General features: G+C 48.0%; 1 protein-coding gene and 1 non-coding gene across 4 annotated transcripts in view; one reads left to right on the forward strand and one right to left on the reverse strand.

The window, feature by feature from the left end:
* LOC149335052 (uncharacterized) overlaps positions 1 to 16,821 on the forward strand; it is a 38,270-nt gene extending 21,449 nt beyond the window's left edge. For 2 of the 3 annotated variants that reach the window (XM_089551745.1, XM_089551744.1), the window contains exons 2-6: positions 2,557 to 2,688; positions 8,466 to 8,895; positions 10,184 to 10,284; positions 12,078 to 13,545; positions 16,559 to 16,821. In XM_089551745.1, the coding sequence (XP_089407871.1) occupies positions 2,579 to 2,688; positions 8,466 to 8,895; positions 10,184 to 10,284; positions 12,078 to 13,545; positions 16,559 to 16,813 (2,364 nt within the window). In that variant the 5' untranslated portion in view covers positions 2,557 to 2,578 and the 3' untranslated portion in view covers positions 16,814 to 16,821. Of the gene's footprint in view, positions 1 to 698; positions 2,689 to 8,465; positions 8,896 to 10,183; positions 10,285 to 12,077; positions 13,546 to 16,554 lie in introns of those variants that run through there. The other variant, XM_089551746.1, reaches the window with a different exon arrangement.
* Positions 14,436 to 14,508, reverse strand: TRNAF-GAA (transfer RNA phenylalanine (anticodon GAA)). Its single transcript has one exon. It is a non-coding gene; the product is annotated as a tRNA-Phe (tRNA).
* Positions 16,822 to 17,177: the final 356 nt, after the last annotated feature.

Genomic DNA, 17,177 nt, shown 5'->3' on the forward strand with positions numbered 1-17,177 from the left:
TTTGCATAGGATGTTTTCATAAAGCGCGATACACTTGTGCCACATTGAGCATGTAGTTAGCAGAGTTTGTTTTAAAAGAGTTTAATTGGTTATCAGTTTCGTAACTGCTGCTTAACGATGAAATTTGCACTGTTGGCGTGGCAGGAGTTCCAGGTTTCGGTTTTGACGTTTCCTCGAAAGTTGTCCGTGCTCTCTTCTCATTCGAGGTTTCTTCAATCGTCTGTTGTTGCTGTTGACGTGATGGCAGTGGCGCGGAATTGTTGTGCTTGTTTTCGCAGTTATGCTAGGAATTTGCGAGTGTATCGACGAGCCTGAAATGCGTTTAGCGGTTTGAAAGAGGCTGCTTGCCTCCCGGCCCTGCGTTGTGCCCAGTGTGGTAATGGTTTTCGATGTCGTGCCTTTCGATGCATTCGTGGACGCACGGGTTACCATGGAAGACGAACTGGTGCTTCAGTATACGGAGATGAGCGGCCCGCTTCTTCGCGACAGCCTCTCTGTGTGCACGGCAGCCTGTAAGAAATACCCCGACAGCCACGAGAAAGCCGCCAAGCGCATCAAACAGACGATGGACAGACGCCACGGTTCGTCGTGGCATGTTGTCGTCGGCGCTTCGTTCGGCCTCGAAGTAACGCACGAAGTCCGGAACATTCTGTACCTCATCTGCTGCTCGAAGTTCGCTGTCTGCCTGTGGAGGTGTTCTTGAGGGATGCAAAAGTTCTGGCAGCGAGTTCACCGTATCGGATACGTTATCATTGCTCAAACTTCGGTTTAGTTTCGTGCGAATCCTTGGGGCCGTCAAAATACCTCGTCGTGTTGATAAGCGTGGTTGTTTGTTTTGCAGGGCTCTCTATAGTAGATTGTGTTGTTTCAATAAGTGCAATACGTTGATTCGTACGGTATGTTTGAAAACTTTCTGTTGCGAAATGTGCGCCATACCACCGGCAGGTGTTTACTGTTCTGCAATCCTTAAAGCAGTTTTGGAACAATACAAGGCACCGCAAGGCGTAGAAAAGAAAGAAAATCGGTACGGTGTGCCGGGTTTGGTATTTCTGGGAACCTCTTTTGTGGTCGTTTGATGCAGAATACTTGTGTGCCACTTTGGTTTACTGGCCTTGGAGTCCGTATGACATAGTGTGATGTTGTTTACTGAGGGCACAACAGGGTTAGATATATGCATGGTTATGTGAACTGTTTTAATACGGCACTGCTATTCAAATGCAACTGAAGGCCAGGATTTGTACTCAGCAACTGTTAATGCATATCTAACCTGCCAAGCCCAGCACTAGCAAATTGCAAATGATGCTTGAGGCTTCCAATGGATTGAATGGCAGTGCTGCATTGCTCTATTGCAAGCTGCAATTTGCGACTTGTGCCAAGTCACGAAAGACTGCTAGCTTCAAGCCAGCCACATATTTATCCCTTCCATTCGGGGTGTTACTTAGAACTTTACAAATTTTTTGACTGAATTGTATGGAATGCAGTGAAAGAAAGCAGGTATAGGACCTTAATCATGGTAGCATGGCTTCAATACAGGAACAACAGGGCTGGAGTCTTATTTCATGTCTTTATTTATGAGATTGCAGTGAAATGGGAGATGTCTAGCTTGTGGTGAAACTCTAGACATATCTATTGTCATAGAAGCTATAGAGGTATCAGTTTGTCAGCATAAGCTTAGGTATTTCCTTCAAGTAAGGCTGTATATTAAGCTTTATGCTAGTACATGTAATTTGGCAGTGCTCACATTGTTCTTGTATGTCAGTCTTGGAAATAAGCATTCATGTGATATGCCAGTTGACAAAACAATGCATTTTGCAGCCATCACTGTTGTCTCAGAATGGTGTAACACTTTTGGAACTAGCAGGGGAATATATATACGCAGGAAGGGTGGCTGTGAACACAAAGTGCTTCTCAGTTCTGGTTGAACTTTGGTGGCTACAACCGGCTGCAAGCATAGCCGTTGTTGTTGTCAACAGCACTTTATTGAGATGCATGGTGCAGAACTTGTTCATTTTGTGTAGTGTCATGTGATGGGTAGGACAGCTGGGTAGCTGTTCTACGCCATTAACTGGTGCGTTGATATGTTAAAAGTTCCTAGTAATTGCCAGAGTCTGCGGTTTGGCTTTTAACTATCAAAGAATTGTGAATTGTGTTGTAATGCAAGGAAGCTCTGTATCAAAACCTTTGTTGTGTACAAGGTGTATTGTAGTGCAGAACAACAAGAAGAATTTATTGACGATATTTCATGTTGTATTTTGTGCGCAAGTTCCTTTTAGCAGCCTCAAAAAGTTCTCAAAGATGCAAGATCATTTTGCTGGGAACTCAGTAAGGAAGCTTTATGTCAGGTATTGCCACCCACAATATTAACTTAAACTTGAGGAAACAGACATGTCTTGTTGTTTGTCTGAATAACATTATAGTTCTGTTGGGCTGTCGAATATTGATTGCTTTTTTTTTTATTATCATAGGATACTCGCATGAACAGTAATCAGGTGTCATAGAATTTCGAACGGTGCTATAGCTGGGGAGCACTCAACTGAAAGTGTTTTTATGTACCAGGCATCTGTTGATATGGAATGGCATGGAACCAGATGTGAAGCAAGAATCAAGGAGCAACCTTTTCAACATTTTACCACTCTTACTCAAATTTGAAAAGCAACTGCGTCGACAAATTGTTCTGCTAACTATCAGGTACGCATTTCAGCTACTGTCGGCATGCTAAAAAAGCCAGATTAGTGATAAAATGTATCACACTGGTATGTTTCCAGTTTCCCCACTGTCTGCATGATATGTGATGAAAACTGTGATGAAAAGTAAAAGACCCTCTCTTGCTTTGAAGTCGACTGCTGACCCAGTTTATGTAGTCGCTTTTATTTTTTTATTAAGGCAGACGCCTTTAATGCCTCATCATTGTAAGCCGGAGCTGTCAACAGAAATGTCATGGATTTCAATTGGTTGAAATGGTCGTGATGTCGCAGTGCGCAAATTTCAAACGGGGCCAATTGTACCTTTAGCTAGTAACTACGCAACCAATTAAAGGGATGGTATAGTGATGCTCCAAGTAAAATAAATGAATAAATGAAACTGAGTAGGAAATTGGTTGAGTTAGGAATCAAACCAGGGTCTCCGGAGTGCGAGACGAGCACGCTAACCACTCTGCCATGCGAGCTCGACGGTTTGGAATGAACAAAGGCTCCTCTAGTGAATACGGTGTCGGCGTTCACTTCCATCTGCTTCCCTTCCCTTACAGCGAGATATGCGAAACAGATACAATTCTTTTCCTCGAAAACCAATTTGCCGACCGACGAGCAAGGCGTACTGCGGAACGGGCGATGGCGTTCTGTTGACTCCCTGGCAGCTTTGCAAGACGCTGTCGTGTTCCACTCTTAGAGGCGGAGCTTAACATCTTAACCACACATCAGTGACACAAGCAGCAACACCGTGCTTAAGGCTTTTGCCTCACCGCACTTTAGGGCAGCAAAGCCCCCGCCCCCCCAAATTTTGTTTAACACTCGATTTCTTTGCTGTAACACTCCAAGTGAGCAATACAAGCTGTAACTTTGTAGGTTGAGGTAGAAAAATTGGCCTAGAGAGAGGTTGAGGTAAGCTTTTGGTTTTCTTCATGGGTGTAAATGCGGGGGCAAAAGTGAATGCAGAATACTGTATTGCTCTGGCTGTTTTCAGTACTGTTCCAGTTGCAATTAAAAGGCTTCATGGTTTACATGTGTATGACTGTACCAGTGCTACTGTCTTGGATGCGCACAAAATACTTTGTTGGTTAAGTGATGCATAAGTACGGTTTAATGATGCGGCGGGCTCTAGTTACTTCCCTCCTCATGTGTGCATCTCCAACCTTTGTACCTACTGATGAATTATTTCATTTGATGGAGGGGACATGATAGGTCTGTTCATGGATCAGCTTAATTGCTTCCCATTCTAAGTCATGTCCCCCTAAATTGCATATGAAGCATTAAATGTACTTTATCTGCAAACATTGGAGCAGAGAATGCAGCTACCTTTGGAAGTAACGAAATATTGGTGCGGTTCGTGTGGGGTTTAATGCATCATAAGTTGCTATAGGAGGTGCCGTAGTGGAGGGCTCCAAATTAATTTTGAAGACCTGGGGTTCATTAATATGTGCAGACATCACACAGCATGGGTATTTTCACATTTTGCTTTCATCAAAGTGCTGCTGCCACAGATGACTGGAATTCGATCTTGTGATGTTAGGCCTGACAGCCGCATGCAATAGCCACTGAGCCTCAACAGTGGATAAAAATAAGGTATAAAGATTAATGATTGCAAAGATGCCTGAGCACATGTGGGCTAAGGAGTGTGTCTTATTTGATTAGCTAAGTTCCTTCAGGTTTGGGAGGGCCGGGTGCACAGCTAAGATATTTGTAATCTAGGAAGTGAGCCCGACCATCTCGCTTTGTTTCCGCAGGTAATGCATATAGGTGACAATATTTATACATTCTATCAGTTCGATACCGGAAGTGTTCATTTCATTCCTGTGTGAGTCCTGTGAGCTTTTAGCTGTAATAGCAAAGGAGACGAAGAAGGAAATACAGCTACATAAAAAAATACTGTTGAAACAATGGGATAAATAGACTAGTATGTTCAATACACATGACAAAGTTACGGGGAAAAAAAAAGCCCAAGACACTCAAGGAATTGCGTTCGTCCGGTACCTTGTCTTGTATGTGTTTTTTCGCCAACTTTATCATGTTTGAAGAATTACACCAACTAGCCTCACCGCAGCACAACACACCGTCACGGCACACGGTAGTGAGAGTGGCCTACTTCGAGTAGAGTAAAGGAGGTCGACATACTTACGTCGCACAGCTCTAAAGGCTATGAAGACGACCGAAAAGAAGTTGGCTCTGTACCTACACCCCCATCCTTCCACTTAATTCCCGAACAGCGGCTGAGTGCTATCCCTCTCTTGCATTAAAGACTTTATTCATTCATTCCTCCATGATCCGGCACAGTGCCTGTGCGGCGGCTCCTGTTTGCCTTCTATTTGCCTTTTAGTCAATGCCTTGCTTGCATTCAGTAAGCTTTTCGGCTGCAAGCATATGTGACAGTGGATGGGTCATTTTAGTGTGACAGCACTTAAGGGTACGTTTTCGGGTTCGGCAATGTCAACATTGGTGTAGGTAAGTGAAGGAGTGCGATGGAAGGAGAGGAGGAGAGCTGAGAGTTGCTGCACAGCCGAACTGTGCTGCTGCACCAAATCCGGATATGTGGTGCCCTCTGTGTGCAGCAGTAGAAACTAACGACCTGTGGGCCAACCGCCACTCTTCGGCTTGGTGGCATGCTTAAAGCCACTCAAGATGTGAAGGGCTTTAGACATGCTCTGCACGCAGCGCAGAACAGAAAAACTGAGAAAAACCCACCAGAGGGCGAAGAGCGCGAGCCACCGGGGTAACTAATTATGCAACTGTGTTAATTGAATTCTACTGGTGCCGCATATGCCGGCATGAGCAGTAGAGGCCGGTGCGTGATAGTGGTTTTGTTTTCATGTGTAGTACCAAACAATTTTCGCAACTGCTTTTTAAGGTAAATTATATAATTGATTGTGTGTACTCGGTATGCACGCAGTAATCGCACATGTATTGCGTGAGCTCACTATACACAAGATGTTGTAATGGAAATGTCGGCTGCGCTTCTTGAGCTAGATTTATCATCTCTTATGCATCGGAGGGACAGATACTTATATCTGTACTGCACAGAATGCACTTACATAACTAGGCATGTAATGTATTCTGCGAAGGGCCATCTCATATCGATTGAAAGTAGCATTGATACGGACGGAAAGGATGCCAATAAAAACGTGCAGGATATGTTCTCTGTTCTTCCTACATTGGCCAAGCGCTGAGTTTAACATTGTTGACCAGCTATGCGCGACAAACGTAAACATGCCGCAACTGCAAAGAAAGGGTTACGTGGCTCGCGGCCGTGCGCACAGCAGGCGGCAATGATTTCTCTGCCCACCCGCCCCAGCGGGCCTGTTTTCGGGCCAGTCCGCCATAACCCCCCGCACTCGCGCGTTTCGGTCGTCCGTTGTCATGGAGATTAATGTAAGCCGTAATTGCGTACGCCACCCGCTAGGTACGTTACTGAATGAGGAATTGGCGCTAGCGTCTGTAATGCGTAGCCCGCTTCGGTGCCACGATAGCCGAAGCGCGAGCAGAGAGAATCCCGTAGTCTGTTAATTGGCGCAGAATGTCGCATTTCACAGGCCTGGAACAGTAACCCAATTTTTTGGTTATGTTCGGAGTTTATATTTAATTGTGCAACTATTGGCAGGGACGTTTTCTGACGGTCCCAAGGAACTTTGTATTACACTTGTCACGCCAATTGTAAAGTGCCCTGCGCTATTGTCTACCGGCATCGATGCCAAACTCTCTCTCCATATATCAAGGAAGCCCCAGATTTTCATCATAATTTTATTTCAGCATCAACATTACAGATGCTGACGACAATGAACAAAAAAACCTCTAACTGGGCTTGACGGGGTTCACGGCCCCTAAAACATGGCATTGGCAACAAAACTAGGATACAAACACAACACATCAGATATGGGAGGATGGGGTACAAAAATCATGAGATAAGCAAAGAAAATTACAAGATTAGGAGAGTGTTTAACTCAATAGCGCTAAATGTCCCGTTCAGTGGAAAACCCGGCATCGGCGTGACTGGTAAGTCCTCATTGGTTGAGAGGCTAGTTAAGAGCAAAGTTTGTTCTGTCGGATAAATGAAAACTCAGTACGAGCACCTCCGCCATTAGGAAATTCTTCGTTAATTAGGGTCACTAATTGGTGTCGCCAATTCATATGGAAAATAATGTGTAATAAAGCAGTATGCGACGGAAACGCATGTTTCTATGACAGAAATGGTGAGCCAGGGGACCCCCGAGCGGCCGTAGAGACCACCAGCTCTTCTGCTCCATGACTGCTCTTTTGGCCCCTCCTCCACCCACATTCAGCCTCCGCGCACAGAATTCCTCCACGACAAAAACGTAGTCCGCTGCTTAAACGTTTCTTGTTACGTCAACAAGAAGTTTTATCTATAGAGAAAAATTATGAGCTCTAGAATTTCCATACATGGATTGTCTGATATAGTCAAACATTAAAAAGCTGATTTCGTTTACAGTTCCGATTGGCCAGCGGAGTAATACAAGGCGCCGCCGACCGCGGCCAGTGTTAGCAACTGCTGTTTTTTTAAGTTGTATCCTACTATAGTGCTGCCATCTGTAGCGTCATACTCCCACGATGTAATTATGTGATGCCTTTGTTGTCACGTTACACATTGTTTTGTGGGCATCAGAGGGAGCCATCTTGGTGGATAGAAAAAAATATAGGGTGTGGGCTGCGCTGCGTTGCAACAATGTAGTTGTCATTTTGCCTCGCTTGTAGTTTCGTAGCGTCATCTTGTGCGGAGCTCGCTAACTTGGCACGAAATGTCGTCATCATCACTTGACTATTGCCGTGGCACTACTATCGGTCAGTTCCCATCGATTGCATATGACCTACAGTCGTCTGTCACGTTAATACTAGTGTGACTCAATAATTGTAACGTCACCCATTTATTGTAAAGGGTTCTATCGAGATAATTTCTCTACCCAAAATGACCCCTGTCGCAGCCGACACCAAAACTCGTATCACCGTACGTGATCGTCCCTTGAAAATAAAAAAAATTGCTGGGGCTAGCTTTGTTTAAGCCTAGGTAATTGCGAAAGCAATATCCCCTTGGCTACGCTATGTGTTTCGCTTATCGGTGGTGCACATTGCTAATGTCCGTGTGTACCCACGAAATGAAAGGCCATATTTAGACGTTTTCAAACTTTTATTCATTCTCGTATTCTTCTTTTTGTAGCCCAATGAATACACTAAGCTTCGCCTCTAAGAGTGGAACGCGACAGCGTCTTGCAACGCTGCCAGGGAGTCCACAGAACGCCATTGCCCATTCGGCTCTACGCCTTGCTCGACGGTAAATTGGTTTTTGAGGGAAGGAAATGTATCTCTCTCGCATATCTCGGTGGGCACCCGAACCTCGCCTAAGGGAAGGGAGAAAGATGGGAGTGAACGAAGACGCCGTATTAGCTAGACGCGCCTTTGTTCGGTCGCAGGTGGTCGACCGGCCGCGAAGTTCTAGCTGCGGCGCGCTATGGGCCGACTTGGTGCTCCATCTCTCGCTCTGGTATGACGTCAGTAGTCACATGACCGACCGCCAACTGTCGTTCGGCCGCGAAGTCTAGCTGCGGTGCGCTGAAGAGCCGACTTGGCGCCCCATCTCTCACTTTGGTATGACGTCAGTAGTCACATGACCGACCACCGACCGTGAAGGGTAGGCTGCGGTACCGCGAAAAGGCGACACCTGGCGTAGTATTGCTTTCGCAATAAAATTGTTTTCATGCCCACGTGAATGCTACGTTTTGAAACTCCACTGACGGTGTTCGCCAGACTCGATCCGACCCATTCGCCAACTGCGCCGACGCACGGGCGACGCGAGCCGCAGCAGGACGCGAAGCGGATACAGGAGGACTGGGAGCGGCTGAGGAGCGACATCCTCGTCGCCCAGCATGGCGACGCCTTCACCTACCGGCTGCGCAACTTGGAGCAGCTTGAGCAGGTGGTGCTGTTCACCGACCAGTGCACCGGTCCGGGCGCTGCTGCGGTGAGCCGGCGGTCCTCCTTCGACGCCGTCCGCAATGCCTCTCCTCCGGTAGACGGCGAGAGCTTTCCAGATGAAGCGCTCAGCGATGCCGAGCATGGTGAAGGATTTAAAACGCCGCCAATGTCCAGCTACAGTTCTCCACTGTCGTCAGAATCAGTGCTGTCTCCGTCGTCGCCACGGTCACTGCAGTCGCCACAGTCGCCAGCGTCTTCAAGGGTGAGCATTTGCACGCGCAATACCTGTGCAGAGACCGAACCCTTTTTTAGACTAAGATATGACTCCCGAAAGGCAGCCTAAACGCTCGAGTCATTCAGGTTGCGGCAGTATACGTCTGGGGTCGTATTTTATGACGACTCTCTTCCCTATTTATTATTATAATCATTTAATACTGGCTAGTTTAGACTCATGCAGCTATCAGCAGACAGCCAACAAGCAATGTCTCTCGCTGGCTCATGACGAACCACACGCCCGCGGACCAGGCGTCCCTCGGCCCCCCATTTTCGCTATGTGAGGTCCCTGCCTGGCCAGCATATGGGGAAAATTCGCGCGCATGTCTCATCCGATTACACCCCCGTTCTCCGACCTTCGCCTCTGAGTGGTTAGTGGATAAGCACGCATACGGCCTTCCGCCAACATCGTGGGACAAGCGCGGATCTGACGGACCGGAAGTGGGTCGCCACTTGACGCCTGGCCTGCGGCGCTTTAACACAACGCTGCTGACACAAGGCGACGATCGAAGCGAAAGAGTGGATCGGGAAATAAGCGAAATAAAGTGCGTCGTCTTCGTTACAGGCGTAGTTTGTTATATCCGGAAACTCCCGAGTTAATGTGAACTATATATAAGTAGTGCGGAGGGTGGGCGGTCGCGAGGATGGGCACTGTGCGGTTATGGGATCAGCCGGAGTGAACTGTCTGCAAGCAGGAAGCACTGTTCGTCCACGGTCTTCACTAAACTGAGTCGAAAATGCTGTCCATCCGGTTTTTTATGGGTGTAACGGACTGGCTTTTCCCCGTCAAAAGACTCCCTCCCAGCCAATGGCGTCGGCCGATTCTCATGACCCTGCTAGAGTGACAATGCAGGGAGCGGCGCCACAATGGAGAGGGGTGTCTATCCCCGACTATGGAGGGAGGGGACTATCTACTTTTATCTTCCACTCCCTGCTTTGTCACACTAGCAGGGTCACGAGAATCGGCCGACGCCATTGGCTGGAATTGGGCGGTCCTGTGACGGGGAAAAGCCGCTTCGTTCTTAAGTTGTATCCGACTATAGGAAGAAACATTGGTCGCGCTCTGTTTTTGGTGCATTGCGTCGAGAGTAACAGAGAAACGTTTTCTTTGATTGAGCGCTGCTTTATTGGAAGACTGTTCCCGCCCGCGGATTTTACATTCATGTTTTGTTGCCCACACTCGGTAGTACTTAAATGTAAACCATATGCCCACGTCTTTCAGCATTTGGTCAACGTGACTGTAACTAGGACGTCCACTATTTCTCTTTTTTTTTCAGTCTTGGTCTGAGTTCTCAGCTAGTGGCTCGGTGCGCCAAAACACTCCTTCTTCTTCGTCTCCTGGAGGCCTGCTGCGGCGGTCCAGGAGCCAAGAGCACAGGTTTGCGAGCCGCCAGGCTGCCCTGCATCGCACAAAGCAGGCATTCCTCCTGGATTTAAATGATGTGATTTAGTAGAGTACCGTATGATCTGGTGCACAAGCCGCGGTGCATGAATGCTTTTCAGGGCTTCGACTCCCTGAACACTGAAAAGCACCAATGTCTTTATGAGCTTGTGCTTTGCATCGGGCACGTCTATCGTGTACTGCTACTGCATAGATGAGCACGTAGATAGGAAAACAGGTTACTGTTAAGTTATCAAGTAGCACTTGGAAGGAGACTGACATAGTCTGGATAAAATAATTAGTTTTCTACGAGATCTTCCTTAAGAACAAGTGTATACACAGCCCTTCAATTAAGAGGAAGAGATGCAGTCTATAAGAATAAAAGTTTGGGTACCTATCTCTTCACACATACCCTCGGCCATCGAAGTACTTTTTCAAACATGGCAGTTAGTCGAACCTCGTTATAACGAAATAATGGATATAACGAAGTAATGAGGATCCCTTTAGAAGCTCCGTCAACAAGTACTACAACGAAGTAACCACCGGTCCGCTTCAACTTCGTTATAGCGAGGTTAAGCTGTATTACAGTGTAATTATGCTCTATTCACATTAACTATTTGCAGAGCTTTCAGGACACGGCACCATATGTTTTAGCGGAGGAATTTCGATGGGCACTTTTATCGCAAATTAACAAGAAGGAACACTGCACGCATGTGTGCTTACTAAGGGCCCGATGATGACCGTTGTTCGGTGTAACCATAGAAAGCCGAAACTGCACGAAACGGATTTCTGATGTTTCCGACGAGAGCTAATAATATTGATAGCCGCATTTAATACGAGACATCAATTTGACTCACTACACTGTTGGAATAGGAGTAAATCTCAAATTATGTGTTGGTTTGTGCGGTACGTCCAGTCGCCACCTGCGACGTTGTAGTCAAAAGGGGATCTTTTTCTTCGGGGTCGAGGTAGTGTGGAGCTTTCTTTCGCTCTTTTTGACTTCAGCTTTCTTTCACTTGTTCCTAAAACTTTTAATGTCAGCACGTACTGTAGGGAGAAAAGTACGAGGCCGGAAGGTTCCAGCTTCTTAAACTGTTGATTGCTAAAGCTATTGCAGGCATGAGTGCTAACAGGTGGTCTGTGGCAGCGTATCGTGCTCCGGACATTGCGTTAAGGATGTTTTGCGCGGTCGTTTGAAGAACTAGTTGGTGCATGTTGTTTGCTAAGGGAATCTGCGCTAAAAAAAAAGGATCAGACAAGACTACATAGGCGCTACACAGCCGAATTCGTAGTGCCTTTTTAGTGTCGTCACCTTTTTAATTGTTTCTCGAACGCTATATTATCTCACATAATGTCACGCTTAAACGGTTACTAATGCAATATGCCATGACATTGTACTACAGCTGACAGCGTAACTTCATCAGTAGTTAGTGCTAAGGTAGATTAGCTCTGCTTATCTGCCTTATATAACACGAATGAAAACTTACAAATGTGGAAAAAAAAAACAAACATCGGACACAGGTACAGCCAGCCAAATCTTTAGCTGGAGTGCGCGACGGCCGCCTTCTCTGCGCTCCTACGCTTTACGACGAAGCAAACTTGCGGAAAGCTCAATATTAAGCACACGTGCTTAGTGAGCCTGCGCTTAGGTTTGATATTTTCTGAAGTTTGCTCCGTCATATGCTGCAGGAGCACAGAAAACGCGGCCGTCACGCATGCCAGCTAAAGATTTGGTCAGCTGTGCAGCTGATTTCTTTTGCAATTCTCACGCGCCTTTCTTTCCCCAACAGCCCCCGTACCAGGGTCGAGGCCATCGGCTTCAAGGAAAGAGTCAAACACTTCAAGAAGAGATACCCAAGGAGAGAGCGCACACTTGACGACTTGCGCGATATCACGCTCTCGCGCTCGCCGGCACAGCAATGGTGGGAGCCAATGAGCAGCGATCTCTCGCAGCCAGAGATCGATCAAGATGTGGACGAGTCCCCCCACAGGGACGTGCCAAACCTCGAGGGAGTTCACGAGTCGCTGGACAGGATGTCGAGGATCATGAAAGAGATGGCGCTCCTGATAAACGTGAGCACCATGCATCAGCCGCACACCGATCGGCACGGCCGTCGCAGGTCATCTAGCCCGGCAGCCAGGAGGCGAATGAGCCGAGCCCGTAGGGCCAGCCGTTATCATCACGGCTCTCACTCCCCGGCAGCCACCGAAGACTCTGGTACACCTCCGGGTGCAACGGATGCGTCCCCTTCGAGGTCTCACCCTTCTAGTCACTCTTCTTCGAGAGACCTCGCCCTTTTCCCGACCTCCGATGAAACTCAAGTATCTTGGAGGAGAGGGAGCCATTTGAGGCCACAGCGACGGCGAGAACGTCGGTCTACTTCGGCTATGAAGACCGTCTCGCAGGTTACCAAAGGAGCCATTGACCAGGCAGTCAATCTCAGCTGGGGCTTTTCAGATTCCCTGTCATCGGATAGCAGGAAGCTGGATACGCCTCGTCGACCGCTGGGGTACCGAAGTGACGTGGAGCTGTCGCGTCTTCAAGGCCCGGAAAGCGACACCGCTGACGAACGCGTCGCGTCTGCTTCCACGGAGGAACGGTTTCAAGGGCCCTTTGTCGTTCGGCAACCGTCACTCGTTGCTTTCAGCGACGAGGTGTCGGTAGACCGTAGCGTTTTGTTCGAAGCGGCTTCACCTGGCGACGGTAACTACATGGGCCGCTTAAGTCCGGGAGAAGTCATGCTATCCACGTACACGGACGGCGCGGAATCTCCCCCGGAGCCGGCGTTCCCGTCCATGCAGCCCGAGGAACGCAGGCGTAGGCTTATAGGTAGCGCCAGGAGCGTGAGGTGTGTCGATCCTGGTCCCAGCGACATCATGCTGACTTCGTACACGGACGGCGCGGAATCACCTCCGGAGGCATCGGTACCGTCCTTGCGGCCGGAGGATCGCGAACGGGGCTTTAGAGGGATCGCCCGGAGTGTCAGCTGGAGCGATCCGGAGCGATGCCACACCGAATTCTTCGGTGCTGCCGACGATGTGGATGACGGCCTTCCTCGTTCTTCTAGCGACGACGGCTTGCTCCTGGGCGGCATGCCCCTATACAAGGGTGCGAAGCACGACGCGTATCCGTCCCAGCATATTTGGCGTTACGCCAACAGCGAGACTGGTCGTGTTATGGACGAGGCAGCCATGCGGAGGCTGGAGATGTACAAAACGACGCTCGTGGATAACATTGACGGCCAACCGCCTCACATGGTGCAGTATGACTTTCCGTTGCCTCTTTTTGAATAGTGGGATGCTAGAGTGTGTTAGCGTAATGGAAGTTCTTCCCGAACGCAGCACCACGTAAATGGTGCGTGGTTACGAACGACAGCACACGAAACATGTGTTCTGTTCCACCAGCGGCAGCGGGAGGACCAAGCACGATAATATATATCCTAGCCAGATACACATATCAGGGAAGCCAACAGTCACTGAAACCAAAAAAAGCATAAGGGAAAGTTTCGATCTTTTTAAAATTGTGATGTTGGTCAATGGGCAAGTAATAGCGTAATTATTTTATGACTGAAAAATAATTAATTACAAGGGAAGAGAAAGGAATCACTGTTTGAATTAGAGATGGGGTAATTGTCTCTGTGAGCGCAGGTCACTTTGTTTCAAATTCAGAGGTATATAATACTAATGTTCTCAACATTCCCTCTACATATAACAACGACACTTGCTCCTGTAGCGGAGTCTTCGTCGTCGCGGCAAGTTCAAACCAACTACTTCCGGTTGGTCAGTAAGAATTCTTCTCGGGCTGTTCATGGAGTGTAAGTTCACAAAAATGCCGCGGTATGGCAGTGTGAATGAACTTAGTCTTGAAGTGCACGCAGTGATGACGAGGGTAAATCACAGGCAGCGCAACTCTGACTGCGAGTTCTCCCGTTCGTCGAGCTCCATTAATTTGTCTGCGGCCGAGCAGTACTGCAGTGCGCTCTTCAAATTTTGCAGCGAGAGCTATACCTGCTACGTTCCTCGATAGCGACGCGTGTGTCTTAATCATTTTGATCACGTGACCACCCACTGAATGTGCCTCATGCCACTTTTGTCAACTGCACAGGCAAAGTGCGCAAAAGCAAAAAAAAAAAATACTACGCACGTTGTGCCGAAACCCGGGATCGAACCAGGGACCTTTAGATCTTCAGTCTAACGCTCTCCCAACTGAGCTATTTCGGCTTTTTTTTTTTTTATTTATTGCCTGACTTCGGCAAGAACCACAGTACACAAATACACTTACAGAGCGCAATGAGCAATAATTAACAACACATCATATTAAAACTCCTTAAGCGTCACCAAAGGCTCGACTCTTTCGAGCCACTCGGGAGCTTCAGGAGCAAGTTTCTGAACTTCAATATACTTATGCATGCACTCCCGAAAATAGATCCGTGCAGGCCTTGCATCAGGATCGCAATGATATCCTGCCATTCTGGAGCGCCAAATACAATGGAGGCCCATTAGCATAATGAGGTCGAATGGTGTCCCATCCTCACTCTCCACAGGCAAGTACCGAATACCATGAGCGTCGAGCGGAAATTCCTTTTTTAAAGTCCGTTGCAAAATGTCCCAAAAGTATACCCCCTCCCAACAGTGCAAAAAAACGTGGTCTATTGTTTCTGGTTGTTTACAAATTAAACAATGTGATCCCCAAGGTAGAAATAACTGCTTCCTTTCCAAGAATTCCTTTACTGGTAGTGTTCCGGTATGTAATTTAAAGAAAAAAGTTTTTGCACTTGGCGGCACCTGCATCGCCTTCACACGCTTAAGTACGTCGCGTCCCTGGCCTCCATTGTATAAGGCCCTGTACATAGGTTGTGGAAGAACTACATCGCACAAATCTTTATACAACTTCTTCCTGCTAACAGAAGATAAATATTCATACGAAAATCGAACAGACAGGAATCGAACACTCACGACAACCTCTCTAAAGTAACCAAAAATACGTCCCGAGAACCTTTCGGTTGTGACAACAAAGTCCGGCAGTGCATTTCCGAGCCTTAATTGGCACACAGTGCGCAAAAACGGATCGCTTACATCGCGCACAAAACAAAATCTGCTTACAATCTGCCGCAGAAATAAGTGACCCAGACTCAGGCCGCCATCCTTCACCCGCCTAAACAAATTGGTCCGGCTACAGCGGCAATCACTCCTGTTTGACGAGCTATATATATACGATGGTAGCACTGGACCATGCATGAGACTGTAAAGTTAAATAAAACAAGTTAAATGAAGGAATAAAAAGGGCACAGATTCAAAACACATTCACAACGTTCAAGCTATCTTTCGCTGAATTTCCGGGTGTACGCAACAAGCGTAAGCATTGTAAAACCGCCAGTTTTCTTTGCCGAAGCCACAGAAGGTGTGTGTCCGTGGAGTTTAGTCACGGTACTCAAAGGAAAGGCGTAGTTGCAGTCTTGCGTTGTGTACACTCCTGCTTCGTACCGTGGAGGAAGGCATTAAAGACGGCATGAAAATATACGTCAAAAAGTCGGCTGTTGGTTTTCGGTACTGTGGCGTCATATTCATCTCAATTAGTGCCAAAGAACAGTGCAGCGGAAAGCGCCCGTGTCCGCCTTCTTCCCGCTGTCCTGTCCTCTCGCATTAGATGAGATGAATATGAAGGGATGAGGTGACCAGAGATAAAAAAAATGACAAAGTTTAAGCTAGCTCCCAGTGAAGTTCGTGATTTACGCAAGCTTGAACATTGTAAAATTGTTGTGAAACGACGTTGCGTGTTGTTGACTCTTCGGCAGTTCCAGCGTGTGTGGGCTAGCGTGGATATGGAGCCAAACATTTGGCAGTGGGGTGTAAGGGGGGGGGGGGGGGAAGGGGGGTCCTGTTGTAGTTTATGTAAGGTGAAGTCATTGGGTAGTGAGTGCCTTTAGGCTTGTCTGAGCAGCGCTACGTGCTCTCGAGGGACGAGGTCGGGTTCGGGTGGCCGTGGGAGTTCTCGTCTCTGAATGTGGAGTGCTTTAAATTAAAGTAGGCCCTTGACTCTTTATGGCGTTCAAGCCTGTCCACCTCTGGCAAGTACGGTTCTGGACAAGCCTGTGAAGTGTGTGAACGCCTCGAAATTGCTACGGTATACACACTTTCTTTTTCTCGGTTTAAACTGCAGTAGTGTAAGTCTTTGGTCCTGTTGTCTTTTTTTCCTCTTTTGCTTTATTTTCCTTTTTCGACCTCTCCGTTGGTCCTTCCTGCCCTGCCCACACGGGGCCGGACCAGAAAGCAGCCTCCTTGCGGTTGGCCTCAGACCCTGCCCCCGCGCCCGGCCAGCGAATGTGCCGGCTGCAGATCGTGTGCATCATCACGCCCGTCGCGCCAGAGACCGGTAGCGCGCCAAGCAGCAGCGAACACGTGGCCTCTGCAGCAGCTCAGCCGTCGTCGAGCAACGCACCGCAGATGCGTCCCTGAGTGCAGTCAAGGCTGCGCTCTTCGCCCCCTCGCAGGTAGAAGCGTGGATACACTCGTCAGGGAACGCTAAGGACTGACGGAAGGTGAGCTGTCCTCGGACAAGCGCACATCCCTAGACACAGTTCTTAGGGTACCCTTCAAGACCAAAATGTCTGTAGGGGTTCCTGGAAGTGCCCCACTACGTGGCTGAAAAGCGAACCACATGGCCTTAATAGGAGAAATCATTTAAAGTCTATGCCTTTGCCTCGCCCTGCCAGAGCAAATTTTTATCCTTCCATCCATCCGTCCGCGCATAATTGCCGGACATAATGTATTCACAGCTTCAACAGCCGGGCTATTGAGGCTGCGTCTGTCGGAGTTGTGTGTAGATCTGTTTACGCGCACTGCACGGCTTCTGGCGTGTAGAGAATGAATTTATGCCTTGCCGCTCTGTG

This window comes from Amblyomma mixtum, chromosome 7 (assembly GCF_055824585.1).
Source record: "Amblyomma mixtum isolate Tamu chromosome 7, ASM5582458v1, whole genome shotgun sequence".
Taxonomy (NCBI): domain Eukaryota; kingdom Metazoa; phylum Arthropoda; class Arachnida; order Ixodida; family Ixodidae; genus Amblyomma; species Amblyomma mixtum.